Source organism: Natrix helvetica (genome assembly GCF_964273705.1).
Source record: "Natrix helvetica genome assembly, chromosome: 4".
NCBI classification, from domain to species: Eukaryota; Metazoa; Chordata; class Lepidosauria; order Squamata; family Natricidae; genus Natrix; species Natrix helvetica.
The window spans coordinates 16,668,649-16,688,645 of record NC_138550.1 but is presented as its reverse complement, the minus strand read 5'-3'; the positions used below and the strand labels follow the sequence as shown (position 1 = coordinate 16,688,645).

General features: G+C 39.8%; 1 protein-coding gene across 1 annotated transcript in view; it reads left to right on the top strand.

Annotated features, from left to right (window-relative positions):
• The window catches only part of PDGFD (platelet derived growth factor D), a 188,073-nt gene that overhangs the window by 164,436 nt on the left and 3,640 nt on the right, over positions 1-19,997 (top strand). The window contains exon 6 of the mRNA XM_081952375.1: positions 16,501-16,712. Within this exon, the coding sequence (XP_081808501.1) occupies positions 16,501-16,712 (212 nt within the window). The remainder of the gene's footprint in view (positions 1-16,500; positions 16,713-19,997) is intronic.

The following is a 19,997-nucleotide window of genomic DNA, read 5'->3' as shown; positions in this document are numbered from 1 at the left end:
CAGCATCCCCATAAAGCTTGTCTGCGGAAGGAAGCATGAAATGCTCCAAAATCTCCTGGTAGATGGCTGCGTTGACCCTGGTGTTAATGAAGCACAGTGGTCCAAAGTCCTGTTGCTCAGTGGTCCAAAGTCCTTTTTTCTGATGAGAGCAACTTTTGCATCTCATTTGGAAACCAAGGACCCAGAGTATGGAGGAAGAATGGAGAGGCCAATCAAGCACAGTAATCCCACGGTCATTGAACCAGGTTTTGGTGCTTTTGGCAAAAGTTGCTCTCATCAGAAAAGAGGACTTTGGACCAATGAGCAACAGGACTTTGGACCACTGTGCTATGGGGCATTGCCAAGAGAAAGATGAGAGACATGAGACTGAATAATGCAGAAGAGCTGAAGGCCGCTCTTGAAGCATCATGGTCTTCCATAATACCTCAGCAGTGCCACAGGCTGATAGCTTCCATGCCACGCCGCATTGAAGCAGTAATTGCTACAAAAGGGGCTCAAACCAAGTACTGAGTACATATGCATCCTTATACTTTTCAGAGGTCCAATATTGTTCTATGTACAATCCTTGTTTTATTGATTGCAAGTAATATTCTAATTTTCTGAGATGGTGGATTTGGGGTTTTCATGAGCTGTAACCCATAATCATCACAATTATGACAAATCACGGCTTGAACTATCTTGCTTTGTATGTAATGAGTCTTATCTCATATATTAGTTTCACCTTTTAAGTTGCATTACTGAAATAAATGAACTTTTGCACGATATTCTAATTTTTCGAGTTTCACCTGTATACGCAGCAACTGGCTTTAACATAAAGCCCTAAAAGCATTTGTTCCCTGGAAAAATGGTTAGCGATGTCCAGATTTTATTAGATGAGCCAAAGGCAGCTGGATACCTCAGAGGACACTTTAGTTAGTTGAACAAACTAAAAAAATATATTCTGCCTGAGGCAAATACTTATTCCTTATTACAGTACTACATTGGTTTGGGAAATTCAGCATCCAATGTAACATATGCATTACTGTTCAAAATGGTAACATCTATGGGTCTTGATGCATTGTGAGTTGTCTTTTCATCATTATGATTGAGAGTGCATGCATGTACACACATATACATGTATGTCTGTGTGTGTGTGTGTGTGTGTGTGAGGGCATAAAAGTCACAATATACAACTCTATTTTCTGGAGGATGTGTCTGTATGTGTATCTCTATTTATTAATGGCAAACTCATTTTCCAAACACCCATGTGGCCAAAAACCTTCTACCCATGCCAAAAAAAGGGGATGCCAGCAAGCTTTGGAGGACCTAAGGTTTGAAAAAATATGAAAGGATTCCAAAAAAGAATGTAAAGAGGTCTGAACACATTGTATTTGCTCATCATATAGAATAGAATAGAATAGAATAGAATAGAATAGAATAGAATAGAATTCTTTATTGGCCAAGTGTGATTGGACACACAAGGAATTTGTCTTTGGTGCGTATGCTCTCAGTGTACATAAAAGAAAATATACATTCATCACGAATCATGGTACAACATTTAATGTTAGTCATAGGGTACAAATTAGCAATCAGGAAACAATATCAATATAAATTGTAAGGGTAAAAGCAACAAAGTTAGAGTCATGCAGTCATAAGTGTATGTGTATATACGATTGCTTGATTTCACCTTTAATTTCTGTATATCTTTGAACACTACCCAATCATATGGATAACTGAAAAATTCATAAAGTTATAATGTTGATCTTATTATATGATATCCATTATGTTATGTTACATCACATCACATCACATCACATCACATTACATTACATTACATTACAAGATTCTACAAAGATTCTAAGAATCTATGGAGATTCCCAGTGATCCAGGATATGGTTCTCCCAAAGGTATGTTTTCCAAAGCAACTGGACTTTGTTTTTCCTTGAAGACATTTTGCTTCTCATCCAAGAAGCTTCTTCCATTCTGACTGAATGGTGGAGGATGGAAGATTTGATATTCCTCGCAGTCATTTGGTCGTTAGCACTCTTTCTGAGAGCCCTTGAGGCCACCTGGAGGACCTCAGGGTCACCTGAATAGTGCAAATGGGTGTAGAATCTTCTTGGAAGGCTTGGTATTACATTACACGATCATAGGTTGCCCAATGCCCAACAACATGGGCTGAAAACACAACAATCTTTTCAACAGGACATACCCTTCACTCTGATTTAAAGCTTAAGAGAATAGTCAGGTCTTTCATAGTTCCCTGAATGTCACTATGGTGGGAATCGTACAGATCTTTGGAGGGATGTCATTCCAAATGAAGATATTGTGACAGAGGAGGAGTTCTTTTTTGGTCCCGCAAGATGGCATTGGGTCAGTGTTATTGATATTCGCATTGCATTTGTGTTGGAAACACCAAGGTGCTTCTTCCGGGTTGAAAGCATTAGCCGATGGCCAAGGGACGTCTGTCAGAATATTCATGAACTGGCAGAGACATGGTAACAAGGTCAGCCAATGAATAGGCATGGTAACGGGTCAGCCAATGAATAAGCAAGGTAACAAGGTCAGCCAATGAATAGGCATGGTAACAGGTCAGCCAATGGTAACTATTTGGTGACTAAGAGCCATGCCGTAGGGCTCGAAGCCTGGGTGTGGCTTACCTACATAACTGAGTGTGCAAGAGAACTAATCTAGGCTGCTCTCTGAATTGAAACTGAGACCAATCTCTACTCTGCCTGTGCTTTGCCTGTAACTACTATCATGTTGGAGAATGCACTATTGGTATTGTACATTTACTCATGTGTTATTATCTATACAAAGAAGCTAATGAATCCTGCTGAATCAGTTATCTGTGTGTGCTTTCTGGATTTGATTTTTGCAACAAACTCTGACAATGTCAAGTTGGGGGTTCCTTTCATGTCCCCAGCAAAGAGGATAATGCCTCCACTCTGCCTAACTGCTCTGTGTGAATTATGAATGAGCATAAACAATTGGATACTGGCAGTTCCTCAAATAACATGCCATATGCCATGAAGGGCTTTATAGATGATTACCTGATAACCTGGTGTTGCCCAGGTATTTTTTTATAGGGGGAAAATGTGTGGAACAAATGTGTTGGATTTTCCCCCTTACTAGTGGGAGCCCCCTTGTGGAGTACTGTGAAGCATCACCATGGCAACTCCACTGCGCTAGAGTAGAAGCCATTTTAAGGCACAACAGGCTGTATCATAACAGAACACACACTCCGAGGGGTTTTAGGGGTGTCTTACCCCCACAGTATTTGTTTCCAGAGAGTAAGTCATCTGTGTAGCAAGTTTGGTTGAAATTGCTCAAGGCGTTCCAGAGTTATGTTGGAAAATACACACACAGCTGTTTTTATATAGATAAATAAACAGTTGGGGTAGTATATGGATAACCTGCACCTTGAATTGCACCTGGAAGGCAACTGGAATCCAGTGCTGTCCCCCAGAGCAGTGGTGTTACTCAGATGAAACACAGGTATCAAAACTGCATGCCACTACATACTGAATCAGTTGCAGTTTTTGGAGGGTCTTCAAGGACAGCCCCACGTAAAGCATATTGCGGTAATACAAATGAGAGGTGACTAAGGTATGGGTGACTATGAGCAAGGCCTCCCAGCTTTTTCACCTAAGCTATTAATAAAAATGTGTAAAAGTCCAGGGCTAAAACCACTAACTCAAATTTGATGAGGAACAATTGATGAACATGCCAGATGTTATTTTTATTTCAGCCAAGTATCCATTTAATTGTTGTGCCATTGGATCCATATTTAACTAACTTGCTAATCAGAATATCATGGTGTAATTGGCTTGCTTGAAATCAAGGTACATTATGTCTGTAACATTTCCACCTTCTATTAATTGTAATTGTCATTATAACCCAATCATGAAAATGAGGTAGTCTTAGAGAGGCAAGATTCATTTTCCACAAATCTATCCTGACTTCTGTTAATTACCCTCTTACTTTCAAAATGATTTACAGAATAGAGTTGGAGTTGGAAGGGACACTGGAGGTCTTCTAGTCCAACCCCTGCTCAAGCAGAAGACCCTATACCAGTGTTGGGATTCAAAAATTTTTACTACCGGTTCTGTGGGCATGGCTTGGTTGGTATGGTGTGGCTAGATGGGTGTGGCAGGGGAAGGATACTGTAAAATCTCCATTCCCTCCCCACTCCAGGGGAAGGTTACTGCAAAATCCCCATTTCCTCCTGATCAGTTGGGACTCGGGAAGCAGAGAGTAGATGGGGGCAAGGGCAGTCAGAGGTGGTATTTACCGGTTCTCTGAACTACTCAAAATTTCCACTACCAGTTCTCCAGAACTTGCTGAATACCACCTCTGCCCTATACCTGTCCAGTTTCTTCTTAAAAGTCTCCACCCACAACTTCCAAAGTCAAGCCATTCCACTGATTAATTGTTCTCACTGTCAGGACATTTTCCCTTAATTCCAGGTTGTTTCTCTCCTTGATTAGTTTCCATCCATTGATTCTTGCCCTGCTTTCAGGTGCTTTGGAAAATAGGTTGACCCCCTCTTATTAGAGAACAAAAAATAAGAACATTATTAGTATTGAATAATATTCAACAAATGAGAACAAATGCTTACAGGTCTGTCTCTTTATAAGATGGATGAGAATTTTCAGACCAACATGGAGTTCTGCAGTTGTGTGTGTGTGTGTGTGTGTGTGTGTGTGTGTGCATGTATGTATGTGTCTTACAACCCCTGGTATGCTCAAATATGGGAGGGAGCTCACTACTTCCCCTTTCTGTCCTTCGGCTCATTGCAGAAGACCATCCAGGCAGAAAACCATATTTTTATTTTTAATGTTGCCTTTGCTATGTTTGTGTTGTATTTGTGCTGATAAATAAATAAAGGGAGACTAGTATAGATCTATTTCAAGCTATTTAGTTCTCATCAGCTCGAATCCCAGTAAGGGTATGGCTAGCTGATGAGAGCTAAATAGCTTGAAATAGATCTATACTAGTCTCCCTTTATTTATTTATCAGCACAAATGCTGGTATTGTTGTATTCGGGTCTTTTCCCATGTAAGATTGAGATTGTCTTGGCAACATTTCGGTGAGGTCTCACTCGCCATCTTGAGGCTGGGTTTTGGGCTTAAAGCGTGGTCGGAGCTGCCATCTTTCTATAAATCTTGGTTTGTGTGTGTGTGTGGAGTGCTGGCTTTGATTCAGTAAGTGGAATGAATGGTTGTGTGGTTGTGATGATTGGTAGATTGGTGCTGATTGGTGCTGGCTGTGTGTCTATTGTTTCATGTTGTAACGGCCTGAGTGGTGGGTGGGGCTCGTTTGTTGACTAGGGCTGGTTTCCAGATGTCTGGTAGGCAGGAGGTATTGTCATGTTTATTCATGTTGTGGGGGTGTTTCTCTATTACCAACCTAATCCAAAGGGAGTCTCCCCCCCAAAACCGAGCAGCTCCGACCACGCTTTAAGCCCAAAACCCAGCCTCAAGATGGCGAGCGAGACCTCGCCGAAACGTTGCCAATATTATAATGGTTTTCTCCCTGGATGGTCTCCTGCCGTGAGCCGATAGACAGAAAGGGGGAGTAGTGAGTTCCCTCCCATATTTGGGCATACCAGGGGTTGTAACACAAATACATACCTATTTCCCTGGCTCAGCTGATAAGGAGGAGAGCCTGTGGCTTAGTGGCTAATACATCTGCCTAATATGTAGTACAGCCCAGGTTTGAATCCCAGTAAGGGTATGGCTAGCTGATGAGAGCTAAATAGCTTGAAATAGATCTATACTAGTCTCCCTTTATTTATTTATCAGCACAAATACAACACAAATATAAAAAGGCAACATTAAAAATATGGTTTTCTGCCTGGATGGTCTCCTGCAGTGAGCTGATAGACAGAAAGGGGGAGTAGTGAGTTCTCTCCCATATTTGGGCATACCAGGGATTGTAACACACACACATACATACACACATACACACACACACACACACACACACACACACACACACAAGCTCTCCTTTAGTCATCTGGCACTTTCCCAGTTCTCTCAGATTTCCCCAAAGATAATATACAAGGGTTTAGCGTGACCATCAACTACTAGCTCCTTTTCTACCTTACAGTGCATTTCATTTGGCCCTGGAGATTTAAGGTCATTCTGAGGAAATCGGTCTTTCCTCGTGTTTCTATCAAACTGAAGCTTATTCAAGCATTCAGTATGATAAGTAGTTGCCTCTGAGGGATTTTTAGACATATGTAAGTCACACAGTGTGGCAGTCTGACTTTTTCAGGCTAGAAAAATATCACAAGCTTATACAACATGTTCCTGGATTGAGAAAGGAGAAGAACAATGTTGACATAGCAGTCAAAACAAATCTTTTGTATTCATTGTTTTTCATATCTCCACAAAGAACCAACAGGGAGAGATAAGCAAAGGAAAGTAGAGATTGTGAACCTTTGGTGGGTTGATGAGATTATTATTTTTTAAAATCAAGATGTAGGAAGGGTGCATATGAAGGCCTCAGAAAGCAGCATGATCATATAATATAATATATGTATGTATATATATACATGCACACAGAGATACACATACATACATTATATACATATATAACAAAATGAATCATTATAGGTCTGTTGTGGCAGCAGAGTCAGACAGTGAGGAGGTTGGGGAGGAACATGGGCCTGTCCTGAGGGCTGAGGGAAGCTGAGATGAGAGCTCTGTGTTGGAGGCAGAGAGGGAGATAGACAGCAGTGAGGCAGAGGAACAGCTGGAGCCTGTTCCCAGTGTGTGTATGCACAGAGCTGCCAGAAGACAAGAACAATTAAGAAAGCAGGTCGATTTAAGAGTAAAACCACACCTTGGAGGTGATTGGCCCCTCCCATAGGAAATAAAAGAGGAGTGAACGGGGAGTGGGCTTCTGCACTCGTTTCCACTCGTTCTCCACTTATTTCAAGAGTGGAAAGTTCTGCTTGTGACTCTAAGAGACTCGGCCAAGTTTTGCCTTGCCCTGCATTTGGAAACTAGTTATTTGGCAGCTCGCCATATGAGATACGGTTTGTGTTGATAAATATTCCTCTGAAAGACTGTTTGCTAAGCCTTGCGGGCTGTGAATGAAAGAAATTCTCAGTCAGTCATGTAAATAAAAGGGGGTTTGCTGGGACCAAGACTCTGCTTCTTGCTTTTTAAGGAAGCCTGGGTCAGAACAATGTCAAATATCAGAAACAGAATATTCAGATTGTCTTAAGTCAAGGGTGTCGAAGTAGCCGCCCATGGGCTGGATACGTCACATGCAGGCCACACTCACCCCAGCTCCACAAATGGAATAAACATCACAAAATGTCCCGTGACGCCAATGTGATGCCACAAGTTTGACACCTGTGTCTTAAGTGAAGTGCTGTCAACAGAAGCAATTTATCCTTTCAGATACCAATTAGGATGCATTGGAGAACTGAGGAGAAATGAAATGGTACCCATGATTGTACCATTGTACACCTGATAGTGGAAAAGGTGGCCTCCAAATGTGATTGCTCCACCACTGGGTTTTTTAAGAAGAGATTGGAGAGGCATTTGTCCAAAATGTTATAGAGTCTCCTGCTTGTGGAGGGGGTTGGACTGGAAGACCTCCAAGATCTCTTCCAACTCTGCTCCTCTGATTGTAAGAACAAACCTACTTATAAGGAAAATACGCTTTCAGGAAGGAAAGTGTACATGTGGTTAAAACAGATCATGCCAGACTAATCTTATTGCATTCTTTGATAATGTGACAAAATTAGTGGACCAGAGGAATGCCGTCTATATAGTTTACTTGGACTTCAGTAAGGCATTTGATAAGGTAGACCATAACCTACTACTAGATAAAGTAGAAGAATGTGAGTTAGACAGCATCACCATCAGATGGATGGATCAAAAACAGCACCACAAAAATCAGATTAGGAACACAAGTTGAAATAGAGAAGAAAATGGTAAGTGACAAGTTCAAATCACCAGGACCGGACAGATTACACTCCAGGGTTCTGAAGGAACTGGCAGATGAGATCTCAGAACCACTGAACTATATCTTTCAGAGATCCTGGAGCACCGGGGAACTGCCAGGGGACTGGAAAAGAGCTGATGTGGTTCCCATCTTCAAAAAAAGGGAAAAAATAGATCCAGGAAACTATAGACCTATCAGCCTGACCTCAATACCAGGAAAGATTCTGGAAAAGATAATCAAGCAACGAATTAGCAAACACCTAAAAGTAAACAAAGTAATAGCCAAAAGGCAACATGGGTTTGTCGAAAACAGATCATGCTAGACTAATCTTATTGCATTCTTTGACAAAGTGACAAAATTAGTGGACTAGAGGAATGCCGTCGATATAGTTTACTTGGACTTCAGTAAGGCATTTGATAAGGTACCTACTACTAGATAAAGTAGAAGAATGTGGGTTGGACAGCATCACCACCAGATGGATTTGTAACTGACTGACCAACCACACTCAACGTGTAGTCCTCAATGGAACTGCATCTACATGGAGGGAAGTATGCAGTGGAGTACCCCAAGGCTCTGTTTTGGGTCCAGTACTCTTCAACATCTTCATCAATGATTTGGATGAGGGAATAAATGGGGAAATCATCAAAATTGCAGATGACACCAAGCTGGCAGGAATACCCAACACTCCAGAAGATAAGCTAAAGATACAGAAGGATCTTGACAAACTTGAACATTGGGCACTATCTAATAAAATGAAATTCAATGGTGAAAAGAGTTAGGTTCTACATTTAGGCAAGAAAAACGAAATGCACAGGTACAGTATAGGTGGTATCTTGCTCAATGGTAGTAACTGTGAAAGTGATCTTGGAGTCCTAGTGGACAACCATTTAAATATGAGCCAGCATTGTGCAGCAGCTGCCAAAAAAGCCAACACAGTTCTAGGCTGCATCAACAGAGGGATAGAATCAAGATCACGTGGAGGGTTAATACCACTTTATAATGCCTTGGTAAGGCCACACTTGGAATACTGCATTCAGTTTTGCTCGCCACGATGTAAAAAAGATGTGGAGACTCTAGAAAGAGTGCAGAGGAGAGCAACAAAGATGATTAGGGGACTGGAGACTAAAACATATGAAGAACATATGAGGAACTGGGTATGTCTAGTTTAATAGAAAGAAGGACTAAGGGAGACATGTTAGCAGTGTTCCAATATCTCAGGGGTTGCCACAAAGAAGAGGGAGTCAATCTATTCTCCAAAGCACCTGAGGGTAGAACAAGAAGCAATGGGTGGAAACTAATCAAGGAGAGAAGCAACTTAGAATTGAGGAGAAATTTTCTGACAGTTAGAACAATTAATCAGTGGAACAGCTTGCCTCCAGAAGTTGTGAATGCCCCAACACTGGAAGTCTTTAAGAAGATGTTGGATAGCCATTTGTCAGAAACAGTATAGGGTTTCCTGCCTAGGCAGGGGGTTGGACTAGAAGACCTCCAAGGTCCCTTCCAACTCTGCTATTGTATTGTATAATGTACACTCAAATCAGTAGGATTTGAATGCATCAACTTTTAGATTTCACTCGTAAAGATTCATTCATCCTTAGAGAAACACACTTTCGTTCTGTAGATTATATTATGCCACAGCACACAGAATGCTATTCAAGGAATAAGTGAGCCAGTTGGGCACTGTTGATATAAGTTTAGCACACTATGACAGATTTACAGGTTAAACAAATTTGCCACTGCCACTAGGTTATGCTTTTAAAAACAAAGGGTTAGAAAAATAAAGGAATATCACAGTGTAGTGTTTTTCCAACACACAGTGTGACAATGGAACAAGTTACATGCTGAAACATTAAGCCTTCCTGTGAATTCCCAGTGTTCTCGACCATCTCATCTATTTGTCATTAATATTTTCACCAGTTCAAACCAAAATAAGACAAAGGAATATGATGTCTTCCAGATTGACAAGGCAATGTCAGCAAGTAACTAGAATCCTCCGTGTATTTATCTTTGAAGGGTTCTGGGCCATTTGCCAATAAGCTGAAGTATTTTGAATGCTGAATGCAAAATACATTTCTGCTGTTTGCTTGCAGCAAATGTTTATCTTTTCTTATGTGTAGTTAGTAATCCTCACTCCAAGACAGCTGTTTTAAAATGATTTATATATGCATTTGCCTAGATTTCAAGAACGCCAGATTCCAAACGAATGCATAATTTTTAAAAAGATAGAATGATGAAAAGAAACAGAATATATGCATTCAAAAAGACCATACCAGACAAATTCTTCACCCATCCCCAGATGGCTAAATAGATATATTTTCAGCGCCTTCCTGGCAGTGGTGTGATTCAACCAGTCTGACAACCAGTTCGCCTAGCGCACACTTTGTAGAGTAGATTGGGCTGAGAGAGAGAATGAGTGGTCCAAAGTCACCGAACCAGCTTTCATGCTTAAGCCAGGACTGGAATTCATGGTATCCTGGTTTCTAGGTCAGCATCTTAACCACTAAGCTGAACTGGCTCTCGTAGGAACCTTTAGATTTTCACAGAGCTGTCTCGTGTGATTAAGTATTGAATGTAGCTGCTATTTTCACATTAAGGCACATCTGAACATTTTTCTGAAGATGGCTATCTAATCCTTTTCTCTTGTAGAGGATAGTAAAGGCTTCCTGCTGCAGCTGAACTTTATGCAACCATCATTGGCTGGGTTCATACATTATACTAAGTCACAGTGTGATTTGTTACATTACACCAGGGGTGTTAAACTCACGGCCTGCGGCCCGGGTGCATCACATGCTGGCTCCACCCCCACCCAATTTAGGGAAGGGGGGAAAGTCCCGATACATCACATGACACCGCCATGATGACACGGGTTCGACACCCCTGCGTTACACATTAATGTTTTCCACAAATGAAGCTATTCTGAATCATGGCTTGATATGAACTAGTCCACTATGTTTGGCTAGATGAATGATGACTAAAATAAGCCATGACTTAGCTCAATTGTGAAAGTGGTCTATCTGGGCTCCAGCAGATTCTTATATTTTGGTTGTTTTGACCCTGGATACTTGCTTGTTTCTTATTCTCATTTATCATTTATCTTCTAGTTCTAATTAGATTTGTTGCCTGAGTCATTTTAGATTACTAACCATAACCCAACCTGGCAACATTGGGTATAATGTAGGGTTTATTGACCATGCCAGATTTCCCCCCATCTTGTCTATGAAATATGCCAGTCTTGTAAGGCTTTCTAAATATTCTTTCTTTCCATTCTCATTTTGGTGAAAATAGCAATAGCAATAGCACTTAGACTTATATACCACTTTACAGTGCTTTACAGCCCTCTTTAAGTGATTTACAGAGTCAGCATATTGCCCCCACAATTTGGGTCCTCATTTTACCCACCTTAGAAGGATGGAAGGCTGAGTCTACCTTGAGCCTGGTGAGGTTTGAACTGCCCAATTGCAGGCAGCCAGCAGTCAGCAGAAGTAGCTTGCAGCACTGAACTTACTGCACTACTGAGGCTCACCAAAAATCATTTCCAAATCTAGCAAGTACCTCAGAGGTTCAGCAGTTAGCACACTAATTCTACATCAAAATATTCACTTATGTTTCATGGCAACATTTCTTCAGCCCCAACATTCCACCTTCAACAAGTTCTTTTGCTAACTAAATTGAAACTCACGATGAAAAATATGAGAACCTCTTATGTGTAGCTGTGGTTTGTTTTTTTTTAAAGAAGAGTTTAATTTAGGCCTGCTGCTAGTGATAGGCCTGTATTAGGTAATTGTGGAGCAGCTCATTCTGAGATCTGCCACATTCTTCAAATGCAGGTGACGTTTTTAATCAGGCACATTACCTAACTACTTCCATATATTTTATTTGTAGCTGTAGAGGTGGATTATAATGGTCTTCAGCATAATAATACATGAAGAAGAGAAGCGCCAAATGATTGTCTGGAAACAGTAGGTCACCACTATAGAAAATTTACTCATCGCAGCTGTGAACTCTCTGTTTACAAATTACTTCTGTGTGAATGTGTGCCTAGAGAAAGGTGAGATTGCTTATGTAGGCTTGCAGGGTGCAATCCAGCAAATATGAGAGACAGAGAGGAAAAAGGGAGAGAATTTTCCATCACTACAAATTAAGAGAAAATATGATGCTTGGTATCACCAATTTATCTCCAAGGCATAAACCCTTTCCTTAAAAAAAAACAGCAACAACAGATAGGTGTTCTGTAAAGCCAGATTCATTCTTGGCTTAAATCCATGGATATCACACAAACGGACCTTTTGTGACAGCAGTAATTTCATTCTGCTGAGGCAACTTGACCTTCTTCCTCTGAGGTAATTGACATGCCAAGTTATATGAGCCATGGAATTCATTTCTTGTACATGGTTGACATTCCATTCAAAAGCCCAGCCTGCTGAGTGGGTCTCTTTAGGACCCAACCTTTTCTCCAGAGATGTTTCACCTTGGATAGCAACTCGGTTGAAGGATCATATAAACACTCCTATGTGCGTACCTACAAATCAGAGGTGGTATTCAGCCGGTTCAGAGTGGTTCGCCCAAACCGTTAGTGGATATCGTGGGTTGGCCTGCCCATCCACCCTGGACCAGAGCGTTGTGCCTCTGTTTTCGTGCAGGCGGCCCTCCCAAGCTCTGTTTTCATTGCCAGAGGGTTGCAGGAAGCCATCACAGGTGAAAATGGAGATCGGGAGCCCGTTTTTGCTTCCATAGAGCTCGGACCACCACATGTGCCCCCGACATGAGTGATGTTGAGCTGACCATGCCCACCCTCACCATGCCCCCCACCCCCACCCCAAGGTCAATCACAACCCAGATGTGGCCCTCAATGAAATTGAGTTTGACACCTCTGTCATAAGGCTTTGGGTATGTATGTATGACTGTGTGTCCATGTCCATGTATCTTCCATAAGATTTTTCTTGAGGCTGGTCCCTTCTAGTCTTTTAGGCTTTTACTTCCATAATTCCTAGCCAGCATTTCGAAGCAGAATCTATGGGACTTGTAATCTAACAATTCCCTGTCTGGGGAACTACCCACAAGGAATAAAATCTCTTTTGGTGGGTTTGATGTTTATCCAATAATTGATTGACACAATATTTGCATTTGTTTTCATGGACTCCTGTAGCTTTTCAACATACTTAAAGAGCATTATTTTAAATATTTGTTTTGAAAACAGATTTCGTTGATTTGTCTCTAATTTTTTTAAGGAGATAATCCCCTCTTTCTTTCTCACTGATGTCATTTTAGAGCAGTAGTTCTTACGCACTACTAGGCGACTTGTCCATTACCAGCACCCATAAAAATGAGTTGGTATTAGATATGCCCACAATTAGTGACAATGAAAGATTAATCTCTCATTGAAAAGCTTTTCTACCTCTTAAGTAGAATTAGCCAGAATGGCCAGACATGAAAGGCAGAAGATTTGAAGAATGACAGAACATCAAATATCACCCATTAAGAGGAATAATCAATAGTTTTCTATTTTTCCTTTCTTTTTGCTGTACACACCAGACTTTGCTTTTAGTGCTTGAGTGCACTGGTAACTCACATTGATTTTATGCTTAAATCTCAAGATATATATATACATCTTTGTAGAGATAATGGCACTTTTGGGGAAATAGCAAATGGGGGAAATATAAATGATTAACATTCATATATTTGATATCAGGATTTAATTATTCTTATAGCCTGGGCATCCATTCCTACATTTTTTTAAAAATATCTGAACGTATTGAGAATTTTTAAATTTGAGATCCTGCATCAAATCACTGAAATGTCATCTGGTCAGAGATTTCTCTTTCAAGATTTCATTGTTTGTAATCTCAGAAGTGTTATCCACTAAAAAAAAAACCCACAACAAATGACTGGATGCTATTGACAACTGCTGTTTTAGTACATAAGTTGTAATTTCATCTTTGGATCATTGAAAGTCCTCCTTAGTTATCACCATCATTTCCACCTGATGTTTCCTGTATGACATTAACAGAGTATTTGAAAACAGAAGTCTAGCATCATTCCTATAAAGTAAAAACAATATTTATTAAGTTCTATACCAAACGTACCAAATTGTGAAACTCACCCAACTCTTTATCTTACTTTAATATGCTTTAAAAAGGATTTTGAAAGTACACACACACAAATATCAAAATGAAATAGGAAAAAATGAAAGCAGAAAAGAACAAGAACAAAGTTATCAGTCTTTCTGTTAGATGAATAGAAAGATAAATCTTAAACTCATGTTAAGTTGTAAGTATAAAGCAGGGGTGGCGAACACGCGGCTCGCGAGCCGCATGCGGCTCGCGGCCAAAATAAATGAGGCTCTTTGCCTCTTACCATTATTTAGTATACTGTGGCTCGGATCGCGCGCTAAACCCGGAAGTACGGTCGACGCTTGCCTGCGCTCCACCAGCTCTGAGCTGGTCGTCGCGTCGACCGTACTTCCGGGTTTATCTCAACAGTGCCCTCTGCTGTTGAGATAAACCAAAAAAATAATGCTTCAAAGTCTAGCACAGTTGCTGCAGGATTCCGGTGAGGTTCTAATGATTGCTCAAATTAATAATAATGGTTGCATATTGAAGCTCTGGGTTCAGGAGCAGCAGAGTTTTAAATAGGAGAAAACATTTAATTGAATTTCCATGGTTAGTATATTTCCCAAAATTCTACGAGTGTTTTTCTCACAGCCTGTAATTGTAATAGATATCAAAGATAATCCAAACTCATATATATATTATAATGCATATATTAGGTTAAAGGAAGATAATATTAGGACCAGGCTTTACCCATGTATAGGTTGTACTCGATTTACAATCACAATCTCGTCACTGAGCAAAGCAGTCATTAAGCAAGATATGTGACTGCTTTGTTTAATGACTGCAAGTGTGGCATTCCTGGTTGTGGTCATCAAGTAATCTTGTAGGTTGTTAGGTGGACAGAGATTCCACTTATTTATGGATTTAAAAGTTATACAGCAGCTCTAATGGGTTTATAAAAATTTATAACAAAAAACACCTGACTGAGCATGTTATATTATGTGTTTAATATATTATTGTTAAAATTATATGCTTTTGTGTGAGTGTTTGTCTGTTTTGGCAGGTCACTGCGTGGTGTGGCTCTCTGACTCTCACAGTTTAAAATTTTGGCTCTTTTTGTCGAACTTGTTCGCCACCCCTGGTATAAAGTATTGTTTTCTATTGTTTTCTGTGTCTAAGAATCTTTTTCCTATATCCATCTGTGGTAAATCTATGGTTCTTCATCAAATGATAAATTCCAAATTTTGAATATGTCATTCAGAATCACTTTACATTTTTACCACACATTTCTCTTTATAAACCATATTAACAAAAGAATGAAATCCAGACTCATCTCCTCTGGCTTCAGTATTAAATATATATTTCATGAATATGGTAAAGAATTTGACAAAACTATTATAATTTGCAAGATTCAGTTATTTAGAAAGCAAACACAAAGTCACTCAAGATACCCTCTTTAGGATGATCAAAAGTTGTTTTGTGGTTTCATTATCAGCAAATGAGAAGTACAGTTCAGATAGAACTTAAAAGCAGGGTTTAAGCTCAGATACTTGGTTAGATTTGAAATACTTGTAACACAAAATACAGAACACTTTGCACATGTTACTATTGAAATATGATTTGGAGTCTGAACAGGTTAAAGTTTGCATGATCAAATGGATTCAGAACTCAAAACAAAACAATTGATATCTCACAATCTGAGTATCAATAGGAAACAAGATTAATTTTGCTGCAAATAATACATTTAGAGAAAATTGATATAAAATGTTTTTCCTTGTATTTGGGAGATTGTTCAAAATGTAAAAATCAAGTTGGACCGTTTTATTCTAAGTGATAACAAAGTAATACAGTGCAACTACTCTGGAAGATTATAAAATTAAACAAATTGTAAATATTGACTTCCTTTTTATCTGTTCATTATTAAAGCTTATATACTTATGACATACACAGTGTTTATAAAGGATAACTGTCGCCAAGATATTTTAGGCTTTTCAAAGGAAATCACATTTAACTTCTTTGTTAAAAGAATGGCAGCTTAAATTATGGAAGCGTGTAACTATGTCTAAAATTATATGAAAATGAAGTTTGATGTTAGCTTCAAATTCATCTAGAAGTTACTTATGAAGTATAATTCTATACATGGTACTCATATTGTTAGAGGCAATATACAAATAATACTTACCAACCAGAGATTTCGATAAAGTTTTATGGGGGTTGTCTAAATATTATTGACAATGTTATTGCTTTTTTAAAAAAATGTTGATGTATTTTTCTTTGTTTTTCTAAATATATGTTTAAAATATATATTTGCTTAGACTTTCATCAGACAAAATCCCCGTTCCAAGATCTGCACAGCCATCAGATGGTGGCGGGGACTGAATCTTAATAAAAATTAATTTAGGCCAGAGATTAATTGATTCATTGACTTCTATGGGGGGACAGGTGTTTTATTCACAAGTCTGTTCTCTCTTTCTCCCTCATCGTTCCCTTTTCCCTGTTTCAGTTGATTTAGACAGGCTGAACGATGAGGCAAAGCGTTACAGCTGCACTCCAAGGAATTACTCTGTCAATGTTAGGGAGGAGCTGAAGCAAAGCAATGCCGTCTTTTTCCCGCGCTGCCTCCTAGTCCTGCGCTGTGGTGGAAACTGTGGTTGTGGAACGACAAATGGGAAATGCGCTTGTACGGCAGGAAAACTCGTGAAGAAGTATCATGAGGTATCTTGCTTTTTATATTATTATTATTTTAAGTAAATGTACGTCAACTGCCACTGTTCCTTCTTTCTTTTTTTTCTTTTTTTTTTTGAGCTGAAGAAAAATACAGGTAGCCCGCGACTTACGACAACAATTGAGCCCCAAATTTATGTTGCTAAGCGAGATGGTGGTTAAGTGAGTTTTGCCCATTGGTGGGAACCTGCCAGTTTGGCTGGTTTGGCATAATTTTAACGTCTACCTCCTGGCATACACATTCTTACTGGTTTTTAGAGGGATATTGTTTTAAATTTAACTTGATATTTTAAACTTTTGTATTGATTTATTTATTAGCTGTACAGTTTGGCATATTTTACCCTCCTCTTATACATGTATTTATATAGTTATTTCTATGTTTTAATCTGTTGTATTTTAATACGGACTGTACACCGCCCCGAGTCCCTTTCGGGAGAGGGGGCGGTATATAAACGCTAATAATAAAATAAATAAATAAATAAATAAATAAACAACCAATTCGGTGATCCCATGCTATGTACGTGAGCACAGTTTTAACAAAACTTACCTTCCACGTTACTTCTGGGGAAGAAAACAGCTGAGGTGCGGCAATCCACTCAACCGCACGAATCAGCTGAGAGCATATAGGTAAGCAAAGTGCAGAGGCTGGTGGGTAGACCCACCACCTGATCATCAGAGTGAACCGGTTCACTCCCCAGCTGATCATCAGAGCTACCAGTTTGCTGAACTGTCTGAAGTTGCCCAAACTGTCCGAAGTTCAGACAAGTCCGAACTTGTCCGAACCGGCTGAATCCTACTCCTGGTTTTGTCACATTTTGCAACCTTTCTTGCCACAGTTGTTAAGGGAGGAACACATTGGTTAAGTGAATCTGCCTTCCTCGTCAACTTTGCTAGTCGGAAGGTTGCAAATGTGATCCTGTGACCTTGGGACAGTGCGACTGTCATAAATATGAACCCTTGGCCAAGCATCCGGATGTTGATTATGTGACCATGGTGATGCTGCAACAGTCGTAAGTATGAAATCAGTCATAAGTAACTTTTTTTAACTGAGCCACAGTGGTGCAGTGGTTTAGAGTGCAGTACTGCAGGCTACTTCTGCTGACTGCCGGCTGCCTGCAATTTGGCAGATTGAACCTCATCCATCCTTCCATCCTTCCGAGGTGGGTTAAATGAGGACCCAGATTGTTGGGGGCAATAGGCTGACTCTGTAAACCACTTAGAGGGGGCTGTAAAGCACTGTAAAAGGGTATATAAATCTAAGTGCTATTGCTGTTGCTATTATGTGCTGTGGTAACTTTGAACAGTCACTAAAAGAATAATTGTAAGTCAAGGACTACCTGTAAGATTCTTGACACTGGTTCAACTAAGAATGTTTCCCCATGTCAGTAGATAAATGCACATTTGGATGGTTGTGATTGGGTGAAAATACGTTCCCCCCCCCCTTCCTAGAATACGGGCACCTCTCCCAAATCATTGTTAATTGCACCAAAATTTACTAATGACAGTCGAGCTGGACATGTCCCATAAATATATCTCATCTATAAAGACAAAACCGCTATAATTTTTTATGCCAAAGCACAGTGACAGCTGATTCAGTGTTTTCTTTAAAAACAAAAAAATGCCAAGGAATGCAACCATTTAAATAATGGAATGGGGGCAAGATAGGGTCTTATGTCAAGAAAAGGTATAATTGGGGTTAGCAGGTCATTCTGGCCCTGTTGTAAATTGCAGGCAAAGAGGTTATTTCTCCTCTTTATGAGATAAAGCATGAGGAAAAAAGTCTCTTTTGTTCTATATTCATTGGAATAATAGTATAAGGGAAGAATGTATTGTACCAATTGTCTCCTAGAAAAACGAAATACACAGGTACAGCATAGATGGCATCTCGCTCAATAATAGTAACTGTGAAAGGGATCTTGGAGTCCTAGTGGACAACCATTTAAATATGAGCCAGCAGTGTGCAGCAGCTGCCAAAAAAGCCAACACAGTTCTAGGCTGCATAAACAGAGGGATAGACTCAAGATCATGTGAAGGGTTAATACCACTTTATAATGCCTTGGTAAGGCCACACTCGTAATACTGCATCCAGCTTTGGTTGCCACAATGTAAAAAGGATATGGAAACTCTAGAAAGTGTGCAGAGAAGAGCAATGAAGATGATTAGGGGACTGGAAGCTAAAACATATGAAGAATGATTGCAGGAACTGGGTATGTCTAGTTTAATGAAAAGAAGGACTAGGGGAGACATGATAGCAGTGTTCGAATATCTCAGGGGTTGCCACAAAGAAGAGGGAGTCAAACTATTCTCCAAGGCACCTGCGGGTAGGACAAGAAGCAATGGGTGGAAACTAATCAAGGAGAGAAGCAACTTAGAACTGAGGAGAAATTTCCTGACAGTTAGAACAATTAATCAGCGGAACAACTTTCCTCCAGAAGTTGTGAATGTTCCAACACTGGAAGTCTTTAAGAAGATGTTATATAACCATTTGTCTGAAGTGCTGTAGGGTTTTCTGCCTAAGCAGGGGGTTGACCTCCAAGGTCCCTTCCAACTCTGTTATTCTAGTCTAGTCTAGTCTAGTCTTGCTTCTGGAACTTTGGACAAGTATGTAGGAACAAAAAGCATGAGAATGGTGGCTAAAATAAACAAATACCATTTAAAATAAACGTTTGCAGAGCTGCAGCTTGCCAAAGACTGACTCCATGCTTCAATGCTCCTCTCTCAGGGATGTGATTTCTGAACTGACTTTAGGAGCAGGGTGTGTTCAGACCAATGACATTTGTACAGATTGCCTAGGCTAGAGATGTGGAGAAATTTCTAAAAGCTGTATGAATTTATTGTATGGACAGAAGCAGGAAAAATAAATATACCCATTCCAAACTGGAGATGGAATACCTACCTCGTAGCCAAAGGTTAACATAATTTATGATGGATCTGCTGAATTTTAACAGTTCTGTTGCCTGCTGACGTGTCAGAGAGTAACCAGTGAAAGGATTATGTGGTCAGTTCCATGTGGAAAGTCCTGCATTCCAGGGCTCAATGTATAAAAGAAAGGAAATTTATGTACCTGATGTGCCACAGGGCTATTTCCATTCTTAGGATATTACAGGCTAATATTATTAAGGATGGTGTTCTAGCTTCAACTTCAAATGACCTGGCAATGGTAAATTTAGATGTACTGTATAGGTATCCTTTACTGCTGAATTAATAGTACAATGGGTATAAATCTATTATTAATGGAACCTGTGAAAAGAAATCTATTTTGGATACATCAAAGGT